Below are 13712 nucleotides of genomic sequence, written 5' to 3'. Positions count from 1 at the left end.
AGGGATGGCAGAGAGGCCGAGGCCAGGAGGTGGCAGCAGAGCGGCAGGACAAAAGCCTGGACAGACGGAGTGGCATTAGCAGGAGATCAGTACTGCCCCGGGGCCCGGGGAAGCGCGGACAGGAGGGAGAGCAGGCCTGTGGAATAATTACGTCTTCCTTCCTTCCTTCACCCGCCCACGCGGCCAGAGTCCTTGCCGGCCTGAGGCTCAGCGCGGGCAGATGCCCCAGGCGCCCCGCGGTCATCTACGTGGCCGCCGCGCGGAGGTGGACGCGGCGCTCCGCCTTCCGGGAGCCTTAGCCCCGCCCCGAGCCCCGCCCACGCAGGCCCCGTCCCGCCCCAAGGCGCTGTGCGCGGCGGTGGGCGGTCTGTGGGCGGGACTTCCGGCAGCGCGGCCCGCGTCTTCCGGCAGAGCTGGGCAGGCACCGGCCGGCGTCCGGGATATGAAGGTGAGCTGGCGGGGGCCGGCCGGGTGGCGTTCGAGTCCCGCGACCGCGCGCTCTGCCCCTCGTCCGGCCTCCGCTCCCCGCTGCCTCCTCGCCTGCCGCGAAGTGGGCGCGTCGCGCAGCCAGCCTCCGCCGGGACCGAACGGACGGCGGGGACCGCCAGCGACGCGGGGCGGGCCGCGTGGGGGGCGGGAGGAGCGGCGCGAGATGCGTGTGGTGAGGGCGCAGGAGAGCGGGTGTCACTGCACGAGGGAGTGAGGACACGGGAGAGTGTGAGCGTGGAGGAGGGTGAGTGCAGGGGAGCGTGGGAGCATGCACAAGTGGAGAGTGGGTGAGGGTGTGAGTGTGCAAGAGAACGGGTGTGACTGCACGGGAGAGTGAGCGTGGAGGAGGGTGAGTGCAGGAGAGCGTGGGAGCATGCACAATGTGTGCGAGTGCAGGAGAGTGGGTGAGGGTGTGACTGCACAAGGGAGTGGGTGAGGACACGGGAGAGTGTGAGCGTGCAAGAGGGTGAGTGAAGGAGAGCGTGGGAGCACGCACAAGTGTGGGCGAGTGTGCAGGAGAGTGGGTGAGGGTGTGTGTGCCAGAGAACGGGTGCGACTGCACGGGAGAGTGTGAGCGTGCAGAAGAGTGAGTGCAGGAGAGCGTGGGAGCATGCACAAGTGTGAGTGTGCAGGAGGGGGTGAGGGTGTGACTGCACAAGGGAGTGGGCGAGGGCACAGGAGAGTGAGTGTGCAAGAGGGTGAGTGCAGGAGAGCGTGGGCGCATGCACAAGTGTGGGTGAGTGTGCAGGAGTGTGGTTGAGAGAGTGTGTGCAAGAGAACGGGTGTGACTGCACGGGAGAGTGAGCGTGGAGGAGGGTGAGTGCAGGAGAGCGTGTGAGCATGCACAAGTGTGGGTGAGTGCAGAAGAGTGGGTGAGGGTGAGCAAACATTCAGGGAAGCGAGTGTGTGGGTATGCACGAATGTGAGTACGGGCAAGGAGGCGTAAGAGTGAATGTACGTGAATGCCGGCCAGGGTGAGAGCACGTGTGTGGGGGTGAAAGTGAGCGTGTGAGCAGGAGCAGACCTTCCGCACTGGAGGACTCCCCGCTGATCTGCAGGCCGCTCTTTGCCTCTCCTGTACCCTCGTGGGCCTGCGCTGGGCTGGCGTTCAGGCCCGCTCCGGTACCTGCTGCTCTCAGGGCCTGGGTCTCCTCGTTGGTGAACGGGGCAACGACGGCCCAGCTCCTGGGGCTGTGGAGAGAGGTTGGTTTGCGCAGAGCCTGGCACAGAGCGTGATTAAAAAGCATTGCTGGGTCACAGTTGTCCTGCATCTCTCGCCACCTCGTTCAGGGGCACTTGCTCTCCACGCAGGAGATCAGGCTGGAAGGAGAACGCTTGCACATCCCGGCGTCCTGCTTGCTGTTAAGATAGGAGCATTTCGGTTGCAGCGGAGCTGGCGCAGGGCGCCTGCCAGCCATGGGGTGACATGCTCAGGACTCTGGCCAGCAGGGGTGACACACTCAGGGCTCCATCTAGCAGGGGGTTGATGTGCTCAGGGCTCCCTCCGAGGGAGTGACAGGCTCAGGGCTCAGCCAGCAGGGGGACGATGGGGTCAGGGCATAGAAATGAGTGTTACTGAGGTGGGATGGCCTAGTGGGTAAACACTAGTTTTTCCAAAAATTGAAGTAGAAAGGAAGCTCCCGGAGGGCATCCGCAGAACAGGTAGGCTTGAGCTGGTTCTGCTTGTTGCATGCTCACATGTAATGTGTGTGTGCGCGCAAACGACCCTTGCCTGAACTGGGTTCTGGTGTAAAATCCGTCTCTTGCCGTGGGCCTCAAAAGACCCACGGGGGCTACTGTCCATTCCATCAGCATTGAAACACGCCTTCTGGAAGCCGTGGACTTGGGGCCTGGAGGGTGGGCTTTCATCCTTATCTTGTTAGGAAGAATCTGAGCAGGAGGCCAGCTCCAGCCGCAGACCAGCAGGGCAGTGCCCCATGTCCAGCAGGAGCCGTGGGCTGTGCTGGCAGCACAGGTGCCCAGCCCACCTCACGTGCTTTCTCCATGCCCGGCATCGAGGGCACAGATGGTTGGGAAAGTTGGGCAGCGTGCCAGAGGGCAGCCCGGGCTGCCCCACATCCAAGGGCTGCCCCCCCAGCCAGCCTGCCAGGCACAGATGGCCGTGGTGGCTCCGCCTCAGCAGTTGGCCTGCTGCCCCACCGCCAGGCCCAGAGGCCAGCAGGCCTCCCTTCCTCCTCAGAGCCCACCTCTTCTGCCGTCTGCCTTCCTTCCCTGTGGCACGAAACCAGGCCTGGGGCCTGCAGGCGGAGGGATCTCCGTGGTGGGGGCAGAGGAGGGTGGGACAGTGCCTGCAGATCCTGCTGGGCCACTCCCCCCAGCGTCAGCCACCCTAGGGCTCTTGTACCCCGCGCTGCTGCCCTGGAGAGAGGAGAGCAAGCTGAATGAACTGGCATGTGAGGATGGCAGCGGCTCGACAGGGCGTGCAGAGCCCCAGATGCACCCGCCGCCACAGAGGAGCCAGGAGGGGTGCGGCAGGCGGGACCCAGAGCGATCCCCAGCTCTTCCCACACAGGCGTGAAGGAGCGGTTAGCGGACTCACGTCCCCCAGCCGAGCGGGGCCCCCACGGCCCAGCAGGCCAGAGGAGATGGCGTACCTGTCGCAGGGAGAGGGGCTGCCGCAGCCCACCCTCCGTGGGTGTGCCGCTGGCACCCGGGTCACAGGCTGGGCCTGTCGCAGGGAGCGGGGCTGCCCCAGCCCACCCTCCGTGGGTGTGCCGCTGGCCGACGGGCCATGCCCTCCCGTGGTCCCTGGCCACACCATCGGTTCATCCGTCCAGGAACCCCCTCTCTCGACTGGCTTCTCCTCATGGCCCAGCACAGCTGTCCCCTTTGCTGCTGTGTGCCCCGATGAGAAGATGCCCGCCCAGAGCCGAGGCGGCAGGGCCCTGCCTGCCCCGCATCGCCTGGGCTCCCCAGCGAGCGGGCTGCCCCTCCGTGCGTTCGGCCCCCGGGAGAGCCCGTCGGTCACGGGCTGCCCGTGCTGGTCTCTTGGCGGGCAGCCACAGCCCCAGGCCAGGCAAGCTCCTGGTGGTTTGGTGGGGGCGGGGTGCTCGCGCCTGGTCAGAGGGAGTGTGGTCATCCCTCGACGGTCTGAAAGGCCGGTGCTCCCTCGCCTGGGAGTGGGAAGGCTGTGCAGGGGGCTCCAGGCAGCCCTGGTGCAGGAAGGACCCCGCACATGGCAGCCAGCGTGCTGGACAGGCTGAGAGGGGCAGAGGGGCCCCACGCGGGCGTCAGACCGTCGAGGGATGACCTGCGCTCCCTCCCCACTGCCCGTCGGGCCTGTTTCCTCGGGCGCTTTTCCCAAGTGAAAGCTCTGCGGCCTTACACGGGAAACCTGCTGGTCCTTCCTCAGGACTCCGTGTTGCTGGCGTAGCTGGAAAAGCCTTTGCCTGAGGGTCCACGGATGGGTGTCCCTGTGCTCGTCCAGCACCTCCGGCAGTCCCGTGGTGTGACGCCTCATCATGGCTCTGTTGGGGTGGGAGGTGGGGGCCAGCATGTCCCCAAGGGGACGGCCGTGGGCAGCAGGGTCCTGAGGCAGCAGAGGCTGGTGAAGGCACCTCACTGGTGTCCAAGCAGAACCCGCTGGCCACGAGGGCCGGCCCAGGGCAGGGCTCGTCGGAGCAGAGGGCGCCTCTGCCCCTGCCGGGTCCCCATGTGCACACACTCCACAGGCCCCTGGGCCCCGCGGCCAGGCCCCACTGTGACCACACCATGAGGATGCTGCTGCGCAGCCTCTGCCTCGTGCTGGCCTGCCGCTTCCTTTGCGCCACCCTGTCCAAGTCAGATGCCAAGAAAGCTGCCTCGAAAACGCTGCTGGAGAAGGTAGGGGCGTCGGGGGCTGGCGGGGCTGGTCTGCTGCACCCTTCCTCCCTGCCGGGGCTGGTGGGGGCTGGTGTCCTGGGCGGTCCCTGCCCCCCTGCCCAAGCCCCCGCTGTCTGCTCCCTTGTTCCCGGCACTGCAGGCTCACAGTCCCGCGCCCGTGGGGTACCCGAGGGCAAGGGGCTGGGCCGAGTGTGCCCCTCAGGAGCAGGAGGCGTGTCAGCTGGGGACGGGCACCTGGATTCGCCCCGAGCGTCAGGGGCCGCGGTGGAACCGTGGGGCGGCATGTGCCTGGCGTGTTCGGGTGGGAGTCACGGATGCACTCAGCCACGCTCGCGGGGCCCGGGGTGCCAGCCGAGGGCAGCGAGTGCCCTCCATCCACCCTGGCTGCCATCTCCGGCCCGGCGAAGATCCGGCCCGGCTAGCGCGGCCGTGGGGGATGACGCTGCCCACCGTGTCCCTTCAGACCCAGCTCGCAGAGAGGCCCGCCCAGGACCGCGGCTTGGTGGCCACGGATGTCCGGGCCGAGGAGGTGGTGCTGGAGCATCGGAGCTACTGCGCAGCCAGCGCCCGGGAGCGGCACTTTGCGGGCGCCGTCCTGGGCTACGTCACGCCAGTGAGCTGAGGCCCTCGGGGGCCACGGGGGCGCGGGGCAGCAGGCGTCCAGCACGGGCGTCCCGGGGCCACTGCACCTTGGGGGGCTGCACCGAGGACTCGGGGCGCCTCCTGGCTGTGGCCCCGGGCTGCAGTTGGGGGCCCTTGTGGGGGGCCCCCCCCCCCCCGCACCACGAGGGGCGGGGCGTGCACTCACCCGGCCCCGCCCCTTCCCACGGCAGTGGAACAGCCATGGCTACGACGTTGCCAAGGTGTTCGGAAGCAAGTTCACGCTGGTGGCCCCCGTCTGGCTGCAGCTGAGAAGGCGTGGCCGGGAGATGTTCGAGGTCACGGGCCTGCATGACGTGGACCAAGGTGTGTGGCCCCGCGGCCGCTGAGCCTGGGGTGCCGGTGGGTGCGCACGGGGTGAGCCCTGGGCGTTGGCCCAGCTGCCTTGGAAGGGGCTCCTCTGGGTGTGCGCAGGGTGGGCCGCCGGGGGCAGCTGCCCGGCCACAGTTCTCTCCTCAGTGAACCCACAGGGCCCGTGTTTGGGGGGCCATGGAGAGCTGGCGTTTCAGCGTTGAAAGGAAAGAGGGTTCTGGGGCAGGAGCAGGGCCTCCTTAGAGCAGGGCTGGCGCCTGTTCTGGGGGGCGGCGCCTGTTGCAGAAGGGGTGCAGTCCCTGATTGAGAAGGGGCTGTTGGCCGTCTTGGAGGCAGCGGCTGTGGCCTCCTGTGTGAGGCGGCTGTTGTGTCAGAGACCCCGGGCCCCTGGGCAGGTGCCGGGTGCCAGGGCTCCCTGGGGCCAGCCTCGAGCAGCCTGCCCTGCCGCCGGCCGTGGGCTCTGGCACCCCAGCTAAGGATGGGCTGCAGGTAGGGGCCCTGCGTTGACCCCGCCCCCTGTCCCCAGGGTGGATGCGAGCTGCCAGGAAGCACAAGGGCTTGCGCATTGGTGAGCTCGGGGGCCTTGGCGGAGGTGGGCGGGGGAGTCCGGTCTGAACCCAGCTGTGCAGTCCAGCCCTGCCCTCAGGCCACTCCTCTGCCCTCTCAGAGTGAGGCGGCCCCTGGCCCAGCGTTCTCGGCCCCGCCCACTGGGCCCGCAGCCCTCCTGCCCCGGCCGCGTGCTGTGGCCTCTGGCCCCCACCATGCCCCGGAGGCCGTGCCGCCTGTGCCTCGGCCTGGCTCGCTCCGTCCTCTCTCCCGGCTCCATCCTCCATCCACCTCCATCCACGGCCTGTCCGCCCGTCCCCCCTGCCCTACCCAGTTCCCCGTAGCACTCCGTCTGGCGGGAAGGACGCCCGCGTCCCAGGGTGCAGCCAGATGGCCAGGAAGTGGGCAGGGGGAGCGGGGGAGATGGACGAGGGCGGCCGTGGAGCGGGTCCAGGCAGAGCAGGCAGCCCACGGCCCACAGGACTCGGGTCTGCCCGGACTCAGGAGGGGCCCAGAGGGTCTGCTCGGAGGCAGGGGCCGCCCAGGGCGCAAGCGGCTGGAGCAGCCCGGTGGGAGCCGAGCAGCGAGGAGCCTGGCGAGCTGGCATCCGCTGCCTCCTGCTAGACCGCGGCGACCCTGAGCTGGGGCACTCAGGGTAGCGTCTGATCCCATCCCGGAGGGCGCGTGCCCCCAGAGGTCGCGGGAGCTCTGGGAGGGCACAGGTCAGCAGGGGAGGCAGCCGGCGCTGCCCTGCCACCTCACGCCGTAGCCCCCGGGCGCGTCACCCCCAGTGCCGCGGCTCCTCTTTGAGGATTGGACGTACGAGGATTTCAGGAGCGTCTTTGACAGCGAGGACGAGATAGAAGAGCTCGGCAAGACCGTGGTGCAGGTGGCCAAGGTGAGACCGCGCACCTGGGCGGCCGTGCCCGCCCCTCGGCCCTCCCTGCCCACACCGCGGCCCCCGCTCCCTGTGGCTGCCCGGACTCGAGCACCCAGGGGGGACAGCGCCAGGCTGGCTCAGGCTGCCGTGTGCCCCTCTGAGGCCGCAGGCCGGGGCTCATCGTCACACGGGGGGCTTCTCTGGGGCACAGCTTGGCAGCCCCCTGGGGGCCCGTCCCTGCTGGCTGCCGCTACATCCCGTGGCCCCAGGTGGGTTCGGGGAGACTCCGGGCTCCGGGTTATGGGTTTGGGAGCGATGGAGAGGCCCAGCGTCAGGCAGGAGCTCTGGGAAGACGGGTACTGGGGGCAGCTCTGGGCTTGGGCGAGGCGGGCGTTGGGAGCTTGGAGCGAGGTGTTTGGGGAGATGGTTGGGAAGGGTCCCAAGGAGCTGGGACCACGGCCTCTGGGGGAGAGGGCCAGGTGCCCACGTCGCCTGCACTGCACGCAGCATGCCGGCCCCGTGCGTCACCGACTGCAATGGGTCGCATCTTTGGGAACCCGCATCCCCATTCTTGATTCCTTGCTTCTGGGCAGGGATCCTGGTGGCATCTCCTGTTGTCCCCCCGCCCTTGCCGGTCACCGTGGCAGCTCCTCAGGATGCTGCCGTCCCCGTCCAGCTGTCGGCCCTCTGGCTGCCCACGAAGGGTGGCTGCGGTGGGTGGGGGTCCCTGCTACGGCGGTTGCAGCCAGCCAGGAAAGCAGCTGCATCCCCAAGTGCAGTGACATCAGGGGTGCAGGCAGGGCCGCTGGACCCCTCTGGCTCCTGGGGCCCCCAGGGGGCTGCTGGCCATGCCCCCCGCCCCGTCCGTCTGTTTGGGCCACCGGGGCCTTTGGCAGCGGCACCCTCTCCTCCCGCTTTCCACAGAACCAGCATTTTGACGGCTTCGTGGTGGAGGTGTGGAGCCAGCTGCTGAGCCAGACGCATGTGTGAGTGGGGGCTCCGGGTGGGAGGGTCTCCCCACGGCCGCCAGCTTGCACCCTCCTTGCCTGGCCAGGGCTGCGGATTGTGAGGGTCTTTCTCCCCAGTTCCCACCTGCAGGTTTGGGATGGGGCCACGTGGATGACGAGGGACCGGCTCACAGAGGCCTTGTGGGCAGGCGGCTAGGTCCAGCCTGACCCCTGACCCCTGTGGGCAGGCAGCCGGCTCCATCCAGACCCTTGAACCCCATGGACAGGCAGCTGGCTCCCACTGCTGCACTGATCTGTGACCCCTGACCCCTGGGGGCAGGCAGCTGGCTCCATCCTGACCTCTGCCTCTGGCCGATGCCACCTGCTATCACTGCTGGCTGCAGCCTGGGTGGACTTGCTCGATACGGGGAACCTGGCGAGCCTTCGCCCGCAGGACTTGGCCGGGTGGGGGCTCGAGGTGACGACAGACCTCGCCTGCAAGGAGGAAGTGCCCGGCCGGGCTGGAGCCCCTGAGACAGGGCCGCGCGGAGCCTGCTCGGGGCTGGGGCCCGGGGACCAGCCCCCTCTGCGGCCCCAGGAGCTGCAGGTCCCGGCTCTGCCCTCGGGGAGGCACTGGGGCACACGGACCCTGCCAGGGCGCAGGCTGGGGGCTCCAGGGGCCGAGGGCACCGCTGTCGGGGCGGGACGCCCACAGGGGGCTCTGCCGCGGGTCGCCCAGGTGTTAGCCGCGGGGTGGGCACCCTCAGGAGCCGGGCCGGGGGCGAGGGGCCTCTCCTCTCGGTGCTCCTGCACTGCAGAGCCCCACGCCCCCGCCCTGCCCGCAGCAGGGGCGCCTGATGGCCGCGCTTACCGCAGGGGCCTCGTCCACATGCTCACACACCTGGCCGAGACACTGCACCAGGCCCGGCTGCTGGCCCTGCTGGTAGTCCCTCCTGCCATCACCCCGGGGTGAGTGCTGCGCCCGCGCGGGTTGTGGGCGGGCGGCGGGAGGTGGGTACCGCCAGTGTGGGTCAGCGCGCAGGCCAGGCCCCTCCAGGCTGCCCTGCTCCCCGGGTGCCGCAGGCACAGACCTTGGACCGCGGGCCAGGAGCAGGTGCTTCCTGCTCGGCCTCAGCGCCGCCCGAGGGGCCCCTGGCAGTGGTACTGGTGTGGCCGGGTGTGGCCTGCACCCAGGGAGGCTCCTGGTGGACCGGGCGTTGGTAGGCTCCGGGCGCACTCGGGCCAGCCCCGAGGCAGGCTCTTCCAGAGGCCCTGGCGTGGGGAGGCAGGGCCCCGGTCTCCTGCCACGGGCTGCGCCAAGGGAGCCTGGCACCGATCAGGCAGGCCGGCTGAGGCAAGGCGCCCCAGAGTGGGGGAGCAGGGCGCTGCACGGTCTCGTCCGCTCTGGGTGCCCCATGCTGCGGGCAGCTGCACGGCAAATGCGCCGTCTGGGTTCCACTTCCAGAAGCTTCTCCGCATTAGAGGGCAGGCATGTGTCCCTCCTGACTTGAGGCTGCATGCTGCTGACACAGGCGCACTGCGGCCTCGGGGCCCCGTGGCGGTGGGAGGACGGGGTGCTCCACGAGGCACTGGTGCAGAGGGCGCCGGCCGCCCCCTGCTCCGGCCCCAGCCAGTCAGCTGGCACGAGGCCGAGGCCATCTCAGTAGGCGGGGGCTCGATGTGCCGTGGCCCCGCCCAGGAAGGCAGCGGGCATGGGGGGCCGGGTTCCTCGGAGTTGAGACTGGACCGAACCCCCTGGCCATCAAGTCTCAGGGAGGCTCGGGGGACGCGTTGCGGGGATCACCCTGCGCCCTCTCCCTTGGACAGCAGACGGGCGAGGGGGCTGTTGGAGAAGCACCCGGGGCCAGGAGGCCTCTCCTGATGGGAGTGGGCTTTGTGCCCTGCTCCCCCTCCCCTCCCCTTCCCGGGGTGCAGCCCAGGCTGGGGGCCGCCAGGGGCTCTGGAGGGGGCCTTGTCTTGCCAGGCCCTGGGGAGGCGGGAGGGACCGCGTGCTGCCCGGACGCCTCGGCTCACGAGCTTCGGCCCGGCTTCACCGCCGAAGGTCTGGCGGCAGCAGTTGTCCCGGGCGGGGCCAGACCTGGGAGGTGCCGGGACCCTCGAGGTCTGAGTGAGGGTCACCCTGGGGCCACACCTGGGGGCCACACCTGGGGGTCACACAGAGTCGCACCTGGCCTTTGAGCCGCGACGGCGCTCGTGGGGGTGGGGACAGCACCGCGGCGCCGGGGGCCACCACGGGTGCTTGGCCGTCTGCTCCCACCCTGGGGCTCCAGGACGGGAACCCCCTGCCCACCCTGTGCATGCCCGCCCCACCGCGACCCGCTCTGTCTTCCCGCCGGCCCAAGAAGGGCTGCCCAGACCCCCAGGGTCACGCTGCACCCGGAGCCCGTGCCACACTGGGGGTGCCCGTCCTGGGCGCCTGCCCCAGAGGGTGGGCGGAGGCGCATTGACAGGGTCGCGCTGGCCGGGGAACTCGACGGGGCAGAGTGGGCGGCGCTCACAGGGCCTGGCTGCACCTGGACGTGGGGCGCGGGTGGACGCCACATGCTTGTCCCCCTGGGCGTCTGCGGCCGGCCCTTCCCCCTCCGAGGCCGCCGGGGGCTGGGGGACCCTCCCACCAGTGTCTCTGCCCCTGGTCTTGGAGCCACACCCCCGCCCTCAGCTCCGCAGGGTGGGCTTGTGTCAGGCCAGGAGGGCCCCTTCCGGGGGAGGACGCGCCCAGGCACCCGCCGGGGAGGGGCGCGCCGCCTGACAGGCCATGGCGCCGTGTGCCCCTGCAGGAGCGGGCAGCCAGGGATGTTCACGCACAAGGAGCTGGAGCAGCTGGCACCGGCGCTGGACGGCTTCAGCCTCATGACCTACGACTACCCCGCCGCACAGCAGTGAGCGGGCGCCGCCAGCGGGGGTCCGGGGGGCAGCTCGGCCCGGGAGGGGGCAGCTTGGCCCGGGAGGGGGCAGCTTGGCCCGGGAGGGGGCTGGGGGCGGAGCGGGGTTCTCCTGCAGGTGGGAAGATGCAGCCAGCCCCCTGGTCTCGCCGACACTGCCATCCCCCTGCCCGCCCACCCCGTGAAGCGCCCAGCAGGGAGGCCCACGGGCCCACTGACCTCCCGCGGGGTGCCTTGTGGCCTGGGAAGAGGGCTGAAAGGCGGTGGCCACGGCACGGGGGGACCCCTGCCCCACTGAGCCCTGCCCGCCCCACTGAGCCCTGCCCGCCCCGCAGGCCCGGCCCGAACGCGCCCGTGTCCTGGGTCCGCGCCTGCGTCCAGGCCCTGGACCCCAAGGCCAGGTGGCGCAGCAAGATCCTCCTGGGGCTCAACTTCTATGGAATGGACTACGCGGCGTCTAAGGATGCCCGCGAGCCCGTTGTGGGCAGCAGGTGAGGATGGCACCCAGGCAGGGCCCAGCAGGACGAGGCCCTGCGGCGGTGGCCGGTGGCGTCTGGGCCCTCTGGGGGGCGTCCTGGCAGCCCGCCTCTGCCCCACGCCCGTCCACCCCAAGGCACGGGCCAGCGCTGGCGTTGTCCTCATCTGCCGGCTCTTTCCTCCGCATCGGTCTCTCCTCTGTCTTGTCATCCCTTCTCTGTGCTCACTCGTCTCTGAATGGCTGCTGGACACGTGAATTTACCCTGTCGGGCGCTGGGGAGCCTTGTGTGTCTGTAAACATTCTCAAGTGGGCGCGGTTAAGTCGCTTGGGGACACCCTCCGCTCCAGGCCTTGACCTGGCAGCTCGTCAGGTGGTCAGAGTGGAACCCAGTCTAGGCTGGGTGCTTCCTGGCCCGGGCGAGGCCTCCCGCGCCCACCTGCGCCTGCCAACGCCGAGATTCTCCAGCCCTGCTGATCCAGCCTGCTCCCTGCTCCCCGCTCCCCGCTCCCCCTCCCCCCTCCCCGCCTTGCTTCCCCCTCCCCACCCAGGGGCCTTCCTGGTGGTCCTTCCCCCACCTGAGCCCCCCGCAGGCCCCTCTGCAGCTCCTGGGGCTCTGCCCTGACCTCCAGCTGCCTCGGCTCCCCCCTGCACTGGGTCGCTGGCCCCTCTCCGTCGCCCCGTCACCCCGTGCCAGCCTCTTGCTCCCGGGCCTTGTCTTGCTGGCTCTTTTTATCTGTTCTTCCCCCACCCCCTCGGCTTGTGCACGCAGACCCCTGGCTGCGGGCCAGACTGGCGGGTGGGCTCTGGGTCAGGGGCCTTCCCAGCCTCCTGCCGGGAAGGGTGGGGGACCTGAGACCCCTGCGTTGGCCCACGGCCCGGGGACGGGATCCAGCCCCTGCCCCGCGTGGGAGGCGGGTGCCCCAGAGCCTGGCCCCGCCCCCACGTGGCCCCCCCCACAGGTACATCCAGGTCCTGAGGGAGCACAGGCCCCGCATGCTGTGGGACGCTCAGGCCGCAGAGCACTTTTTCGAGTACAAGAGGTGAGCGCGCAGGGGGAGCCATACTCCGGGTGGGGCAGGGTGCCACCAGCTCGCTGGGCAGGAGGGGCCTTCTGACCCGAGGGTTACGGGGTCCTGCTGGCCAGTCCTAGGAGGGGCGGGGGAGGGCGGGGAGGGCAGGACACGCAGCCACGCGGCCCCCTGTTCTCTTTGCAGGAGCCGCGGCGGCAAGCACGTCATCTTCTACCCGACCCTGAAGGTGCGTGGAGCCAGGGGTGCGGGCGGCGGGCGCGAGCCAGGGCGAGGGCACTGTTGTGGTCAGCGGCAGGGCCGCGGTCTCGGGCCTGCACCAAGGACAGCACTGGCAAAGGGTCTGTCCTGGTCGGACGGGGAGCATTCCCCCCAGCCGTCCACGGGGTCCGCGAGTAGGGCCCGCCCCTTGGCCCCATGGGACGCTTCAGGCACGAGGGGCTCAGGCTGGGTGGGGGCACCCTGGCCTCGGGCCTGAGTGCGGGCTCTGTCCAGTCTGTGCAGGTGCGGCTGGACCTGGCCCGGGAGCTGGGCGTGGGCGTGTCCATCTGGGAGCTGGGCCAGGGCCTGGACTACTTCTACGACCTGCTCTGAGGCGGGCGGCCGTGCCGCCACGGGTGCAGTAAACCTGCCTTTTCCAAGTCCGGAGCAGTCGGGGCCGCTGGTGCAGCGCTCGCCTCCTTTGTTTGCCGCAGCGTCTGTGCCGTCTCGGGGCTGTGGGGGTGCTGGCCGCCGAATGGGGCGTTCCCAGCTCCCTGCCTGGGACCCCCCGTCTGTGACGTGCCCCCCATGGGGACCAGGGGACAAGCCGGGTGGGCTCGGCCTCTCATCCCCTCTGGGTCCTTTGGCAGTTGTGGACAGGCCCCCCGGCCCCTCTCTCACTTCAGGGACCCCCACCCAGAGCCCAGCAGGGGCTGCCCCAGTGGTGCGGCGTCCAGGCCCAGCCACACCGGAGACAGACTCCTGCCCACCCTGGTTCATGCCCAGGGGCCTCCACGGGTGGTCGGGAGGTGGAAGTCAGGGCTCCAGGGGGTCTGCCCCGCCCAGTGTCTCACCCGTGGCCAGGGCACTGCTGGGGCCTCTGGCTGAGGAGCCCGGTGGTCCCTGGGGACGGGAAGGGGGCGGGCCACGCTGGGTCCTGGGCCCTGCGCGCGGGTCCGCTCTGGCTCCTCGGTTCTGCTGGCCTCCGGCCTCCGGCTGTTCTGTCTGGACTTCATTTTGCTCATGGGAAACCCGTTGTGGGCTTGGTGCCGCTGGCCTCCCCAGCCGTGGCGCCTCGCCCGCAGGTCCCCGCCAGCCCCGCTCCTACGTGGGCGTGGTTTGGAGCAGGCGCTCCTGGGCCCCGGAGCTCAAGGCACCCCGGCAGAGGACCCCACCCAGGCAGGGCAGGGCCAGGGGCAGCCCCGACGGTCCTGGGTGCGAGGAGGAGCTGCCTGGAGGGACCCAGCCGCGGGGCCTCCACGTGGGGAGGTGCAGGGCTGGGTGGGTGCCCAGCGGTGGGGGGGGGTGTGGCAGGGACGTGGAGCTGCCATGTAACCAGGTTTTGGGGAATGTTGGGGGGTGCACACTGGGAGCCCACAAGGGGGGCGAGAGCTGGGGGGTCCTGAGGGCACCACACACCCTGGG

General features: G+C 70.2%; 1 protein-coding gene across 2 annotated transcripts; it reads left to right on the top strand.

Annotated features, from left to right (window-relative positions):
* The first annotated feature begins 359 nt into the window (after positions 1-359).
* On the top strand, positions 360-12734 carry CHID1 (chitinase domain containing 1). Of its 2 annotated transcripts, XM_058304902.2 has the most exons (13): positions 360-448; positions 4182-4332; positions 4796-4945; positions 5166-5298; positions 5831-5872; positions 6642-6748; positions 7655-7716; positions 8554-8646; positions 10476-10577; positions 10916-11071; positions 12018-12098; positions 12273-12315; positions 12582-12734. In XM_058304902.2, exons 2-13 carry the CDS (start codon positions 4222-4224, stop codon positions 12678-12680), a joined length of 1179 nt encoding a protein of 392 aa, XP_058160885.1. In that variant the 5' UTR covers positions 360-448; positions 4182-4221; the 3' UTR covers positions 12681-12734. The 2 variants fall into 2 exon arrangements, with proteins under 2 accessions (XP_058160885.1, XP_071073991.1); XM_071217890.1 differs by lacking the exon at positions 8554-8646.
* Positions 12735-13712: the final 978 nt, after the last annotated feature.

Source organism: Dasypus novemcinctus, chromosome 10 (assembly GCF_030445035.2).
Source record: "Dasypus novemcinctus isolate mDasNov1 chromosome 10, mDasNov1.1.hap2, whole genome shotgun sequence".
Taxonomy (NCBI): Eukaryota; Metazoa; Chordata; class Mammalia; order Cingulata; family Dasypodidae; genus Dasypus; species Dasypus novemcinctus.
This window is presented reverse-complemented; position numbering and strand designations above follow the sequence as displayed.

Coding starts and splice junctions, on each gene's coding strand:
- CHID1 (XM_058304902.2), top strand. CDS start 4,222: ATGAGGATGCTGCTGCGCAGCCTCTGCCTCGTGCTGGCCTGCCGCTTC. Junction 4,946..5,165: donor TCCTGGGCTACGTCACGCCA/GTGAGCTGAGGC, acceptor TTCCCACGGCAG/TGGAACAGCCATGGCTACGA. Junction 12,099..12,272: donor CACTTTTTCGAGTACAAGAG/GTGAGCGCGCAG, acceptor TTCTCTTTGCAG/GAGCCGCGGCGGCAAGCACG.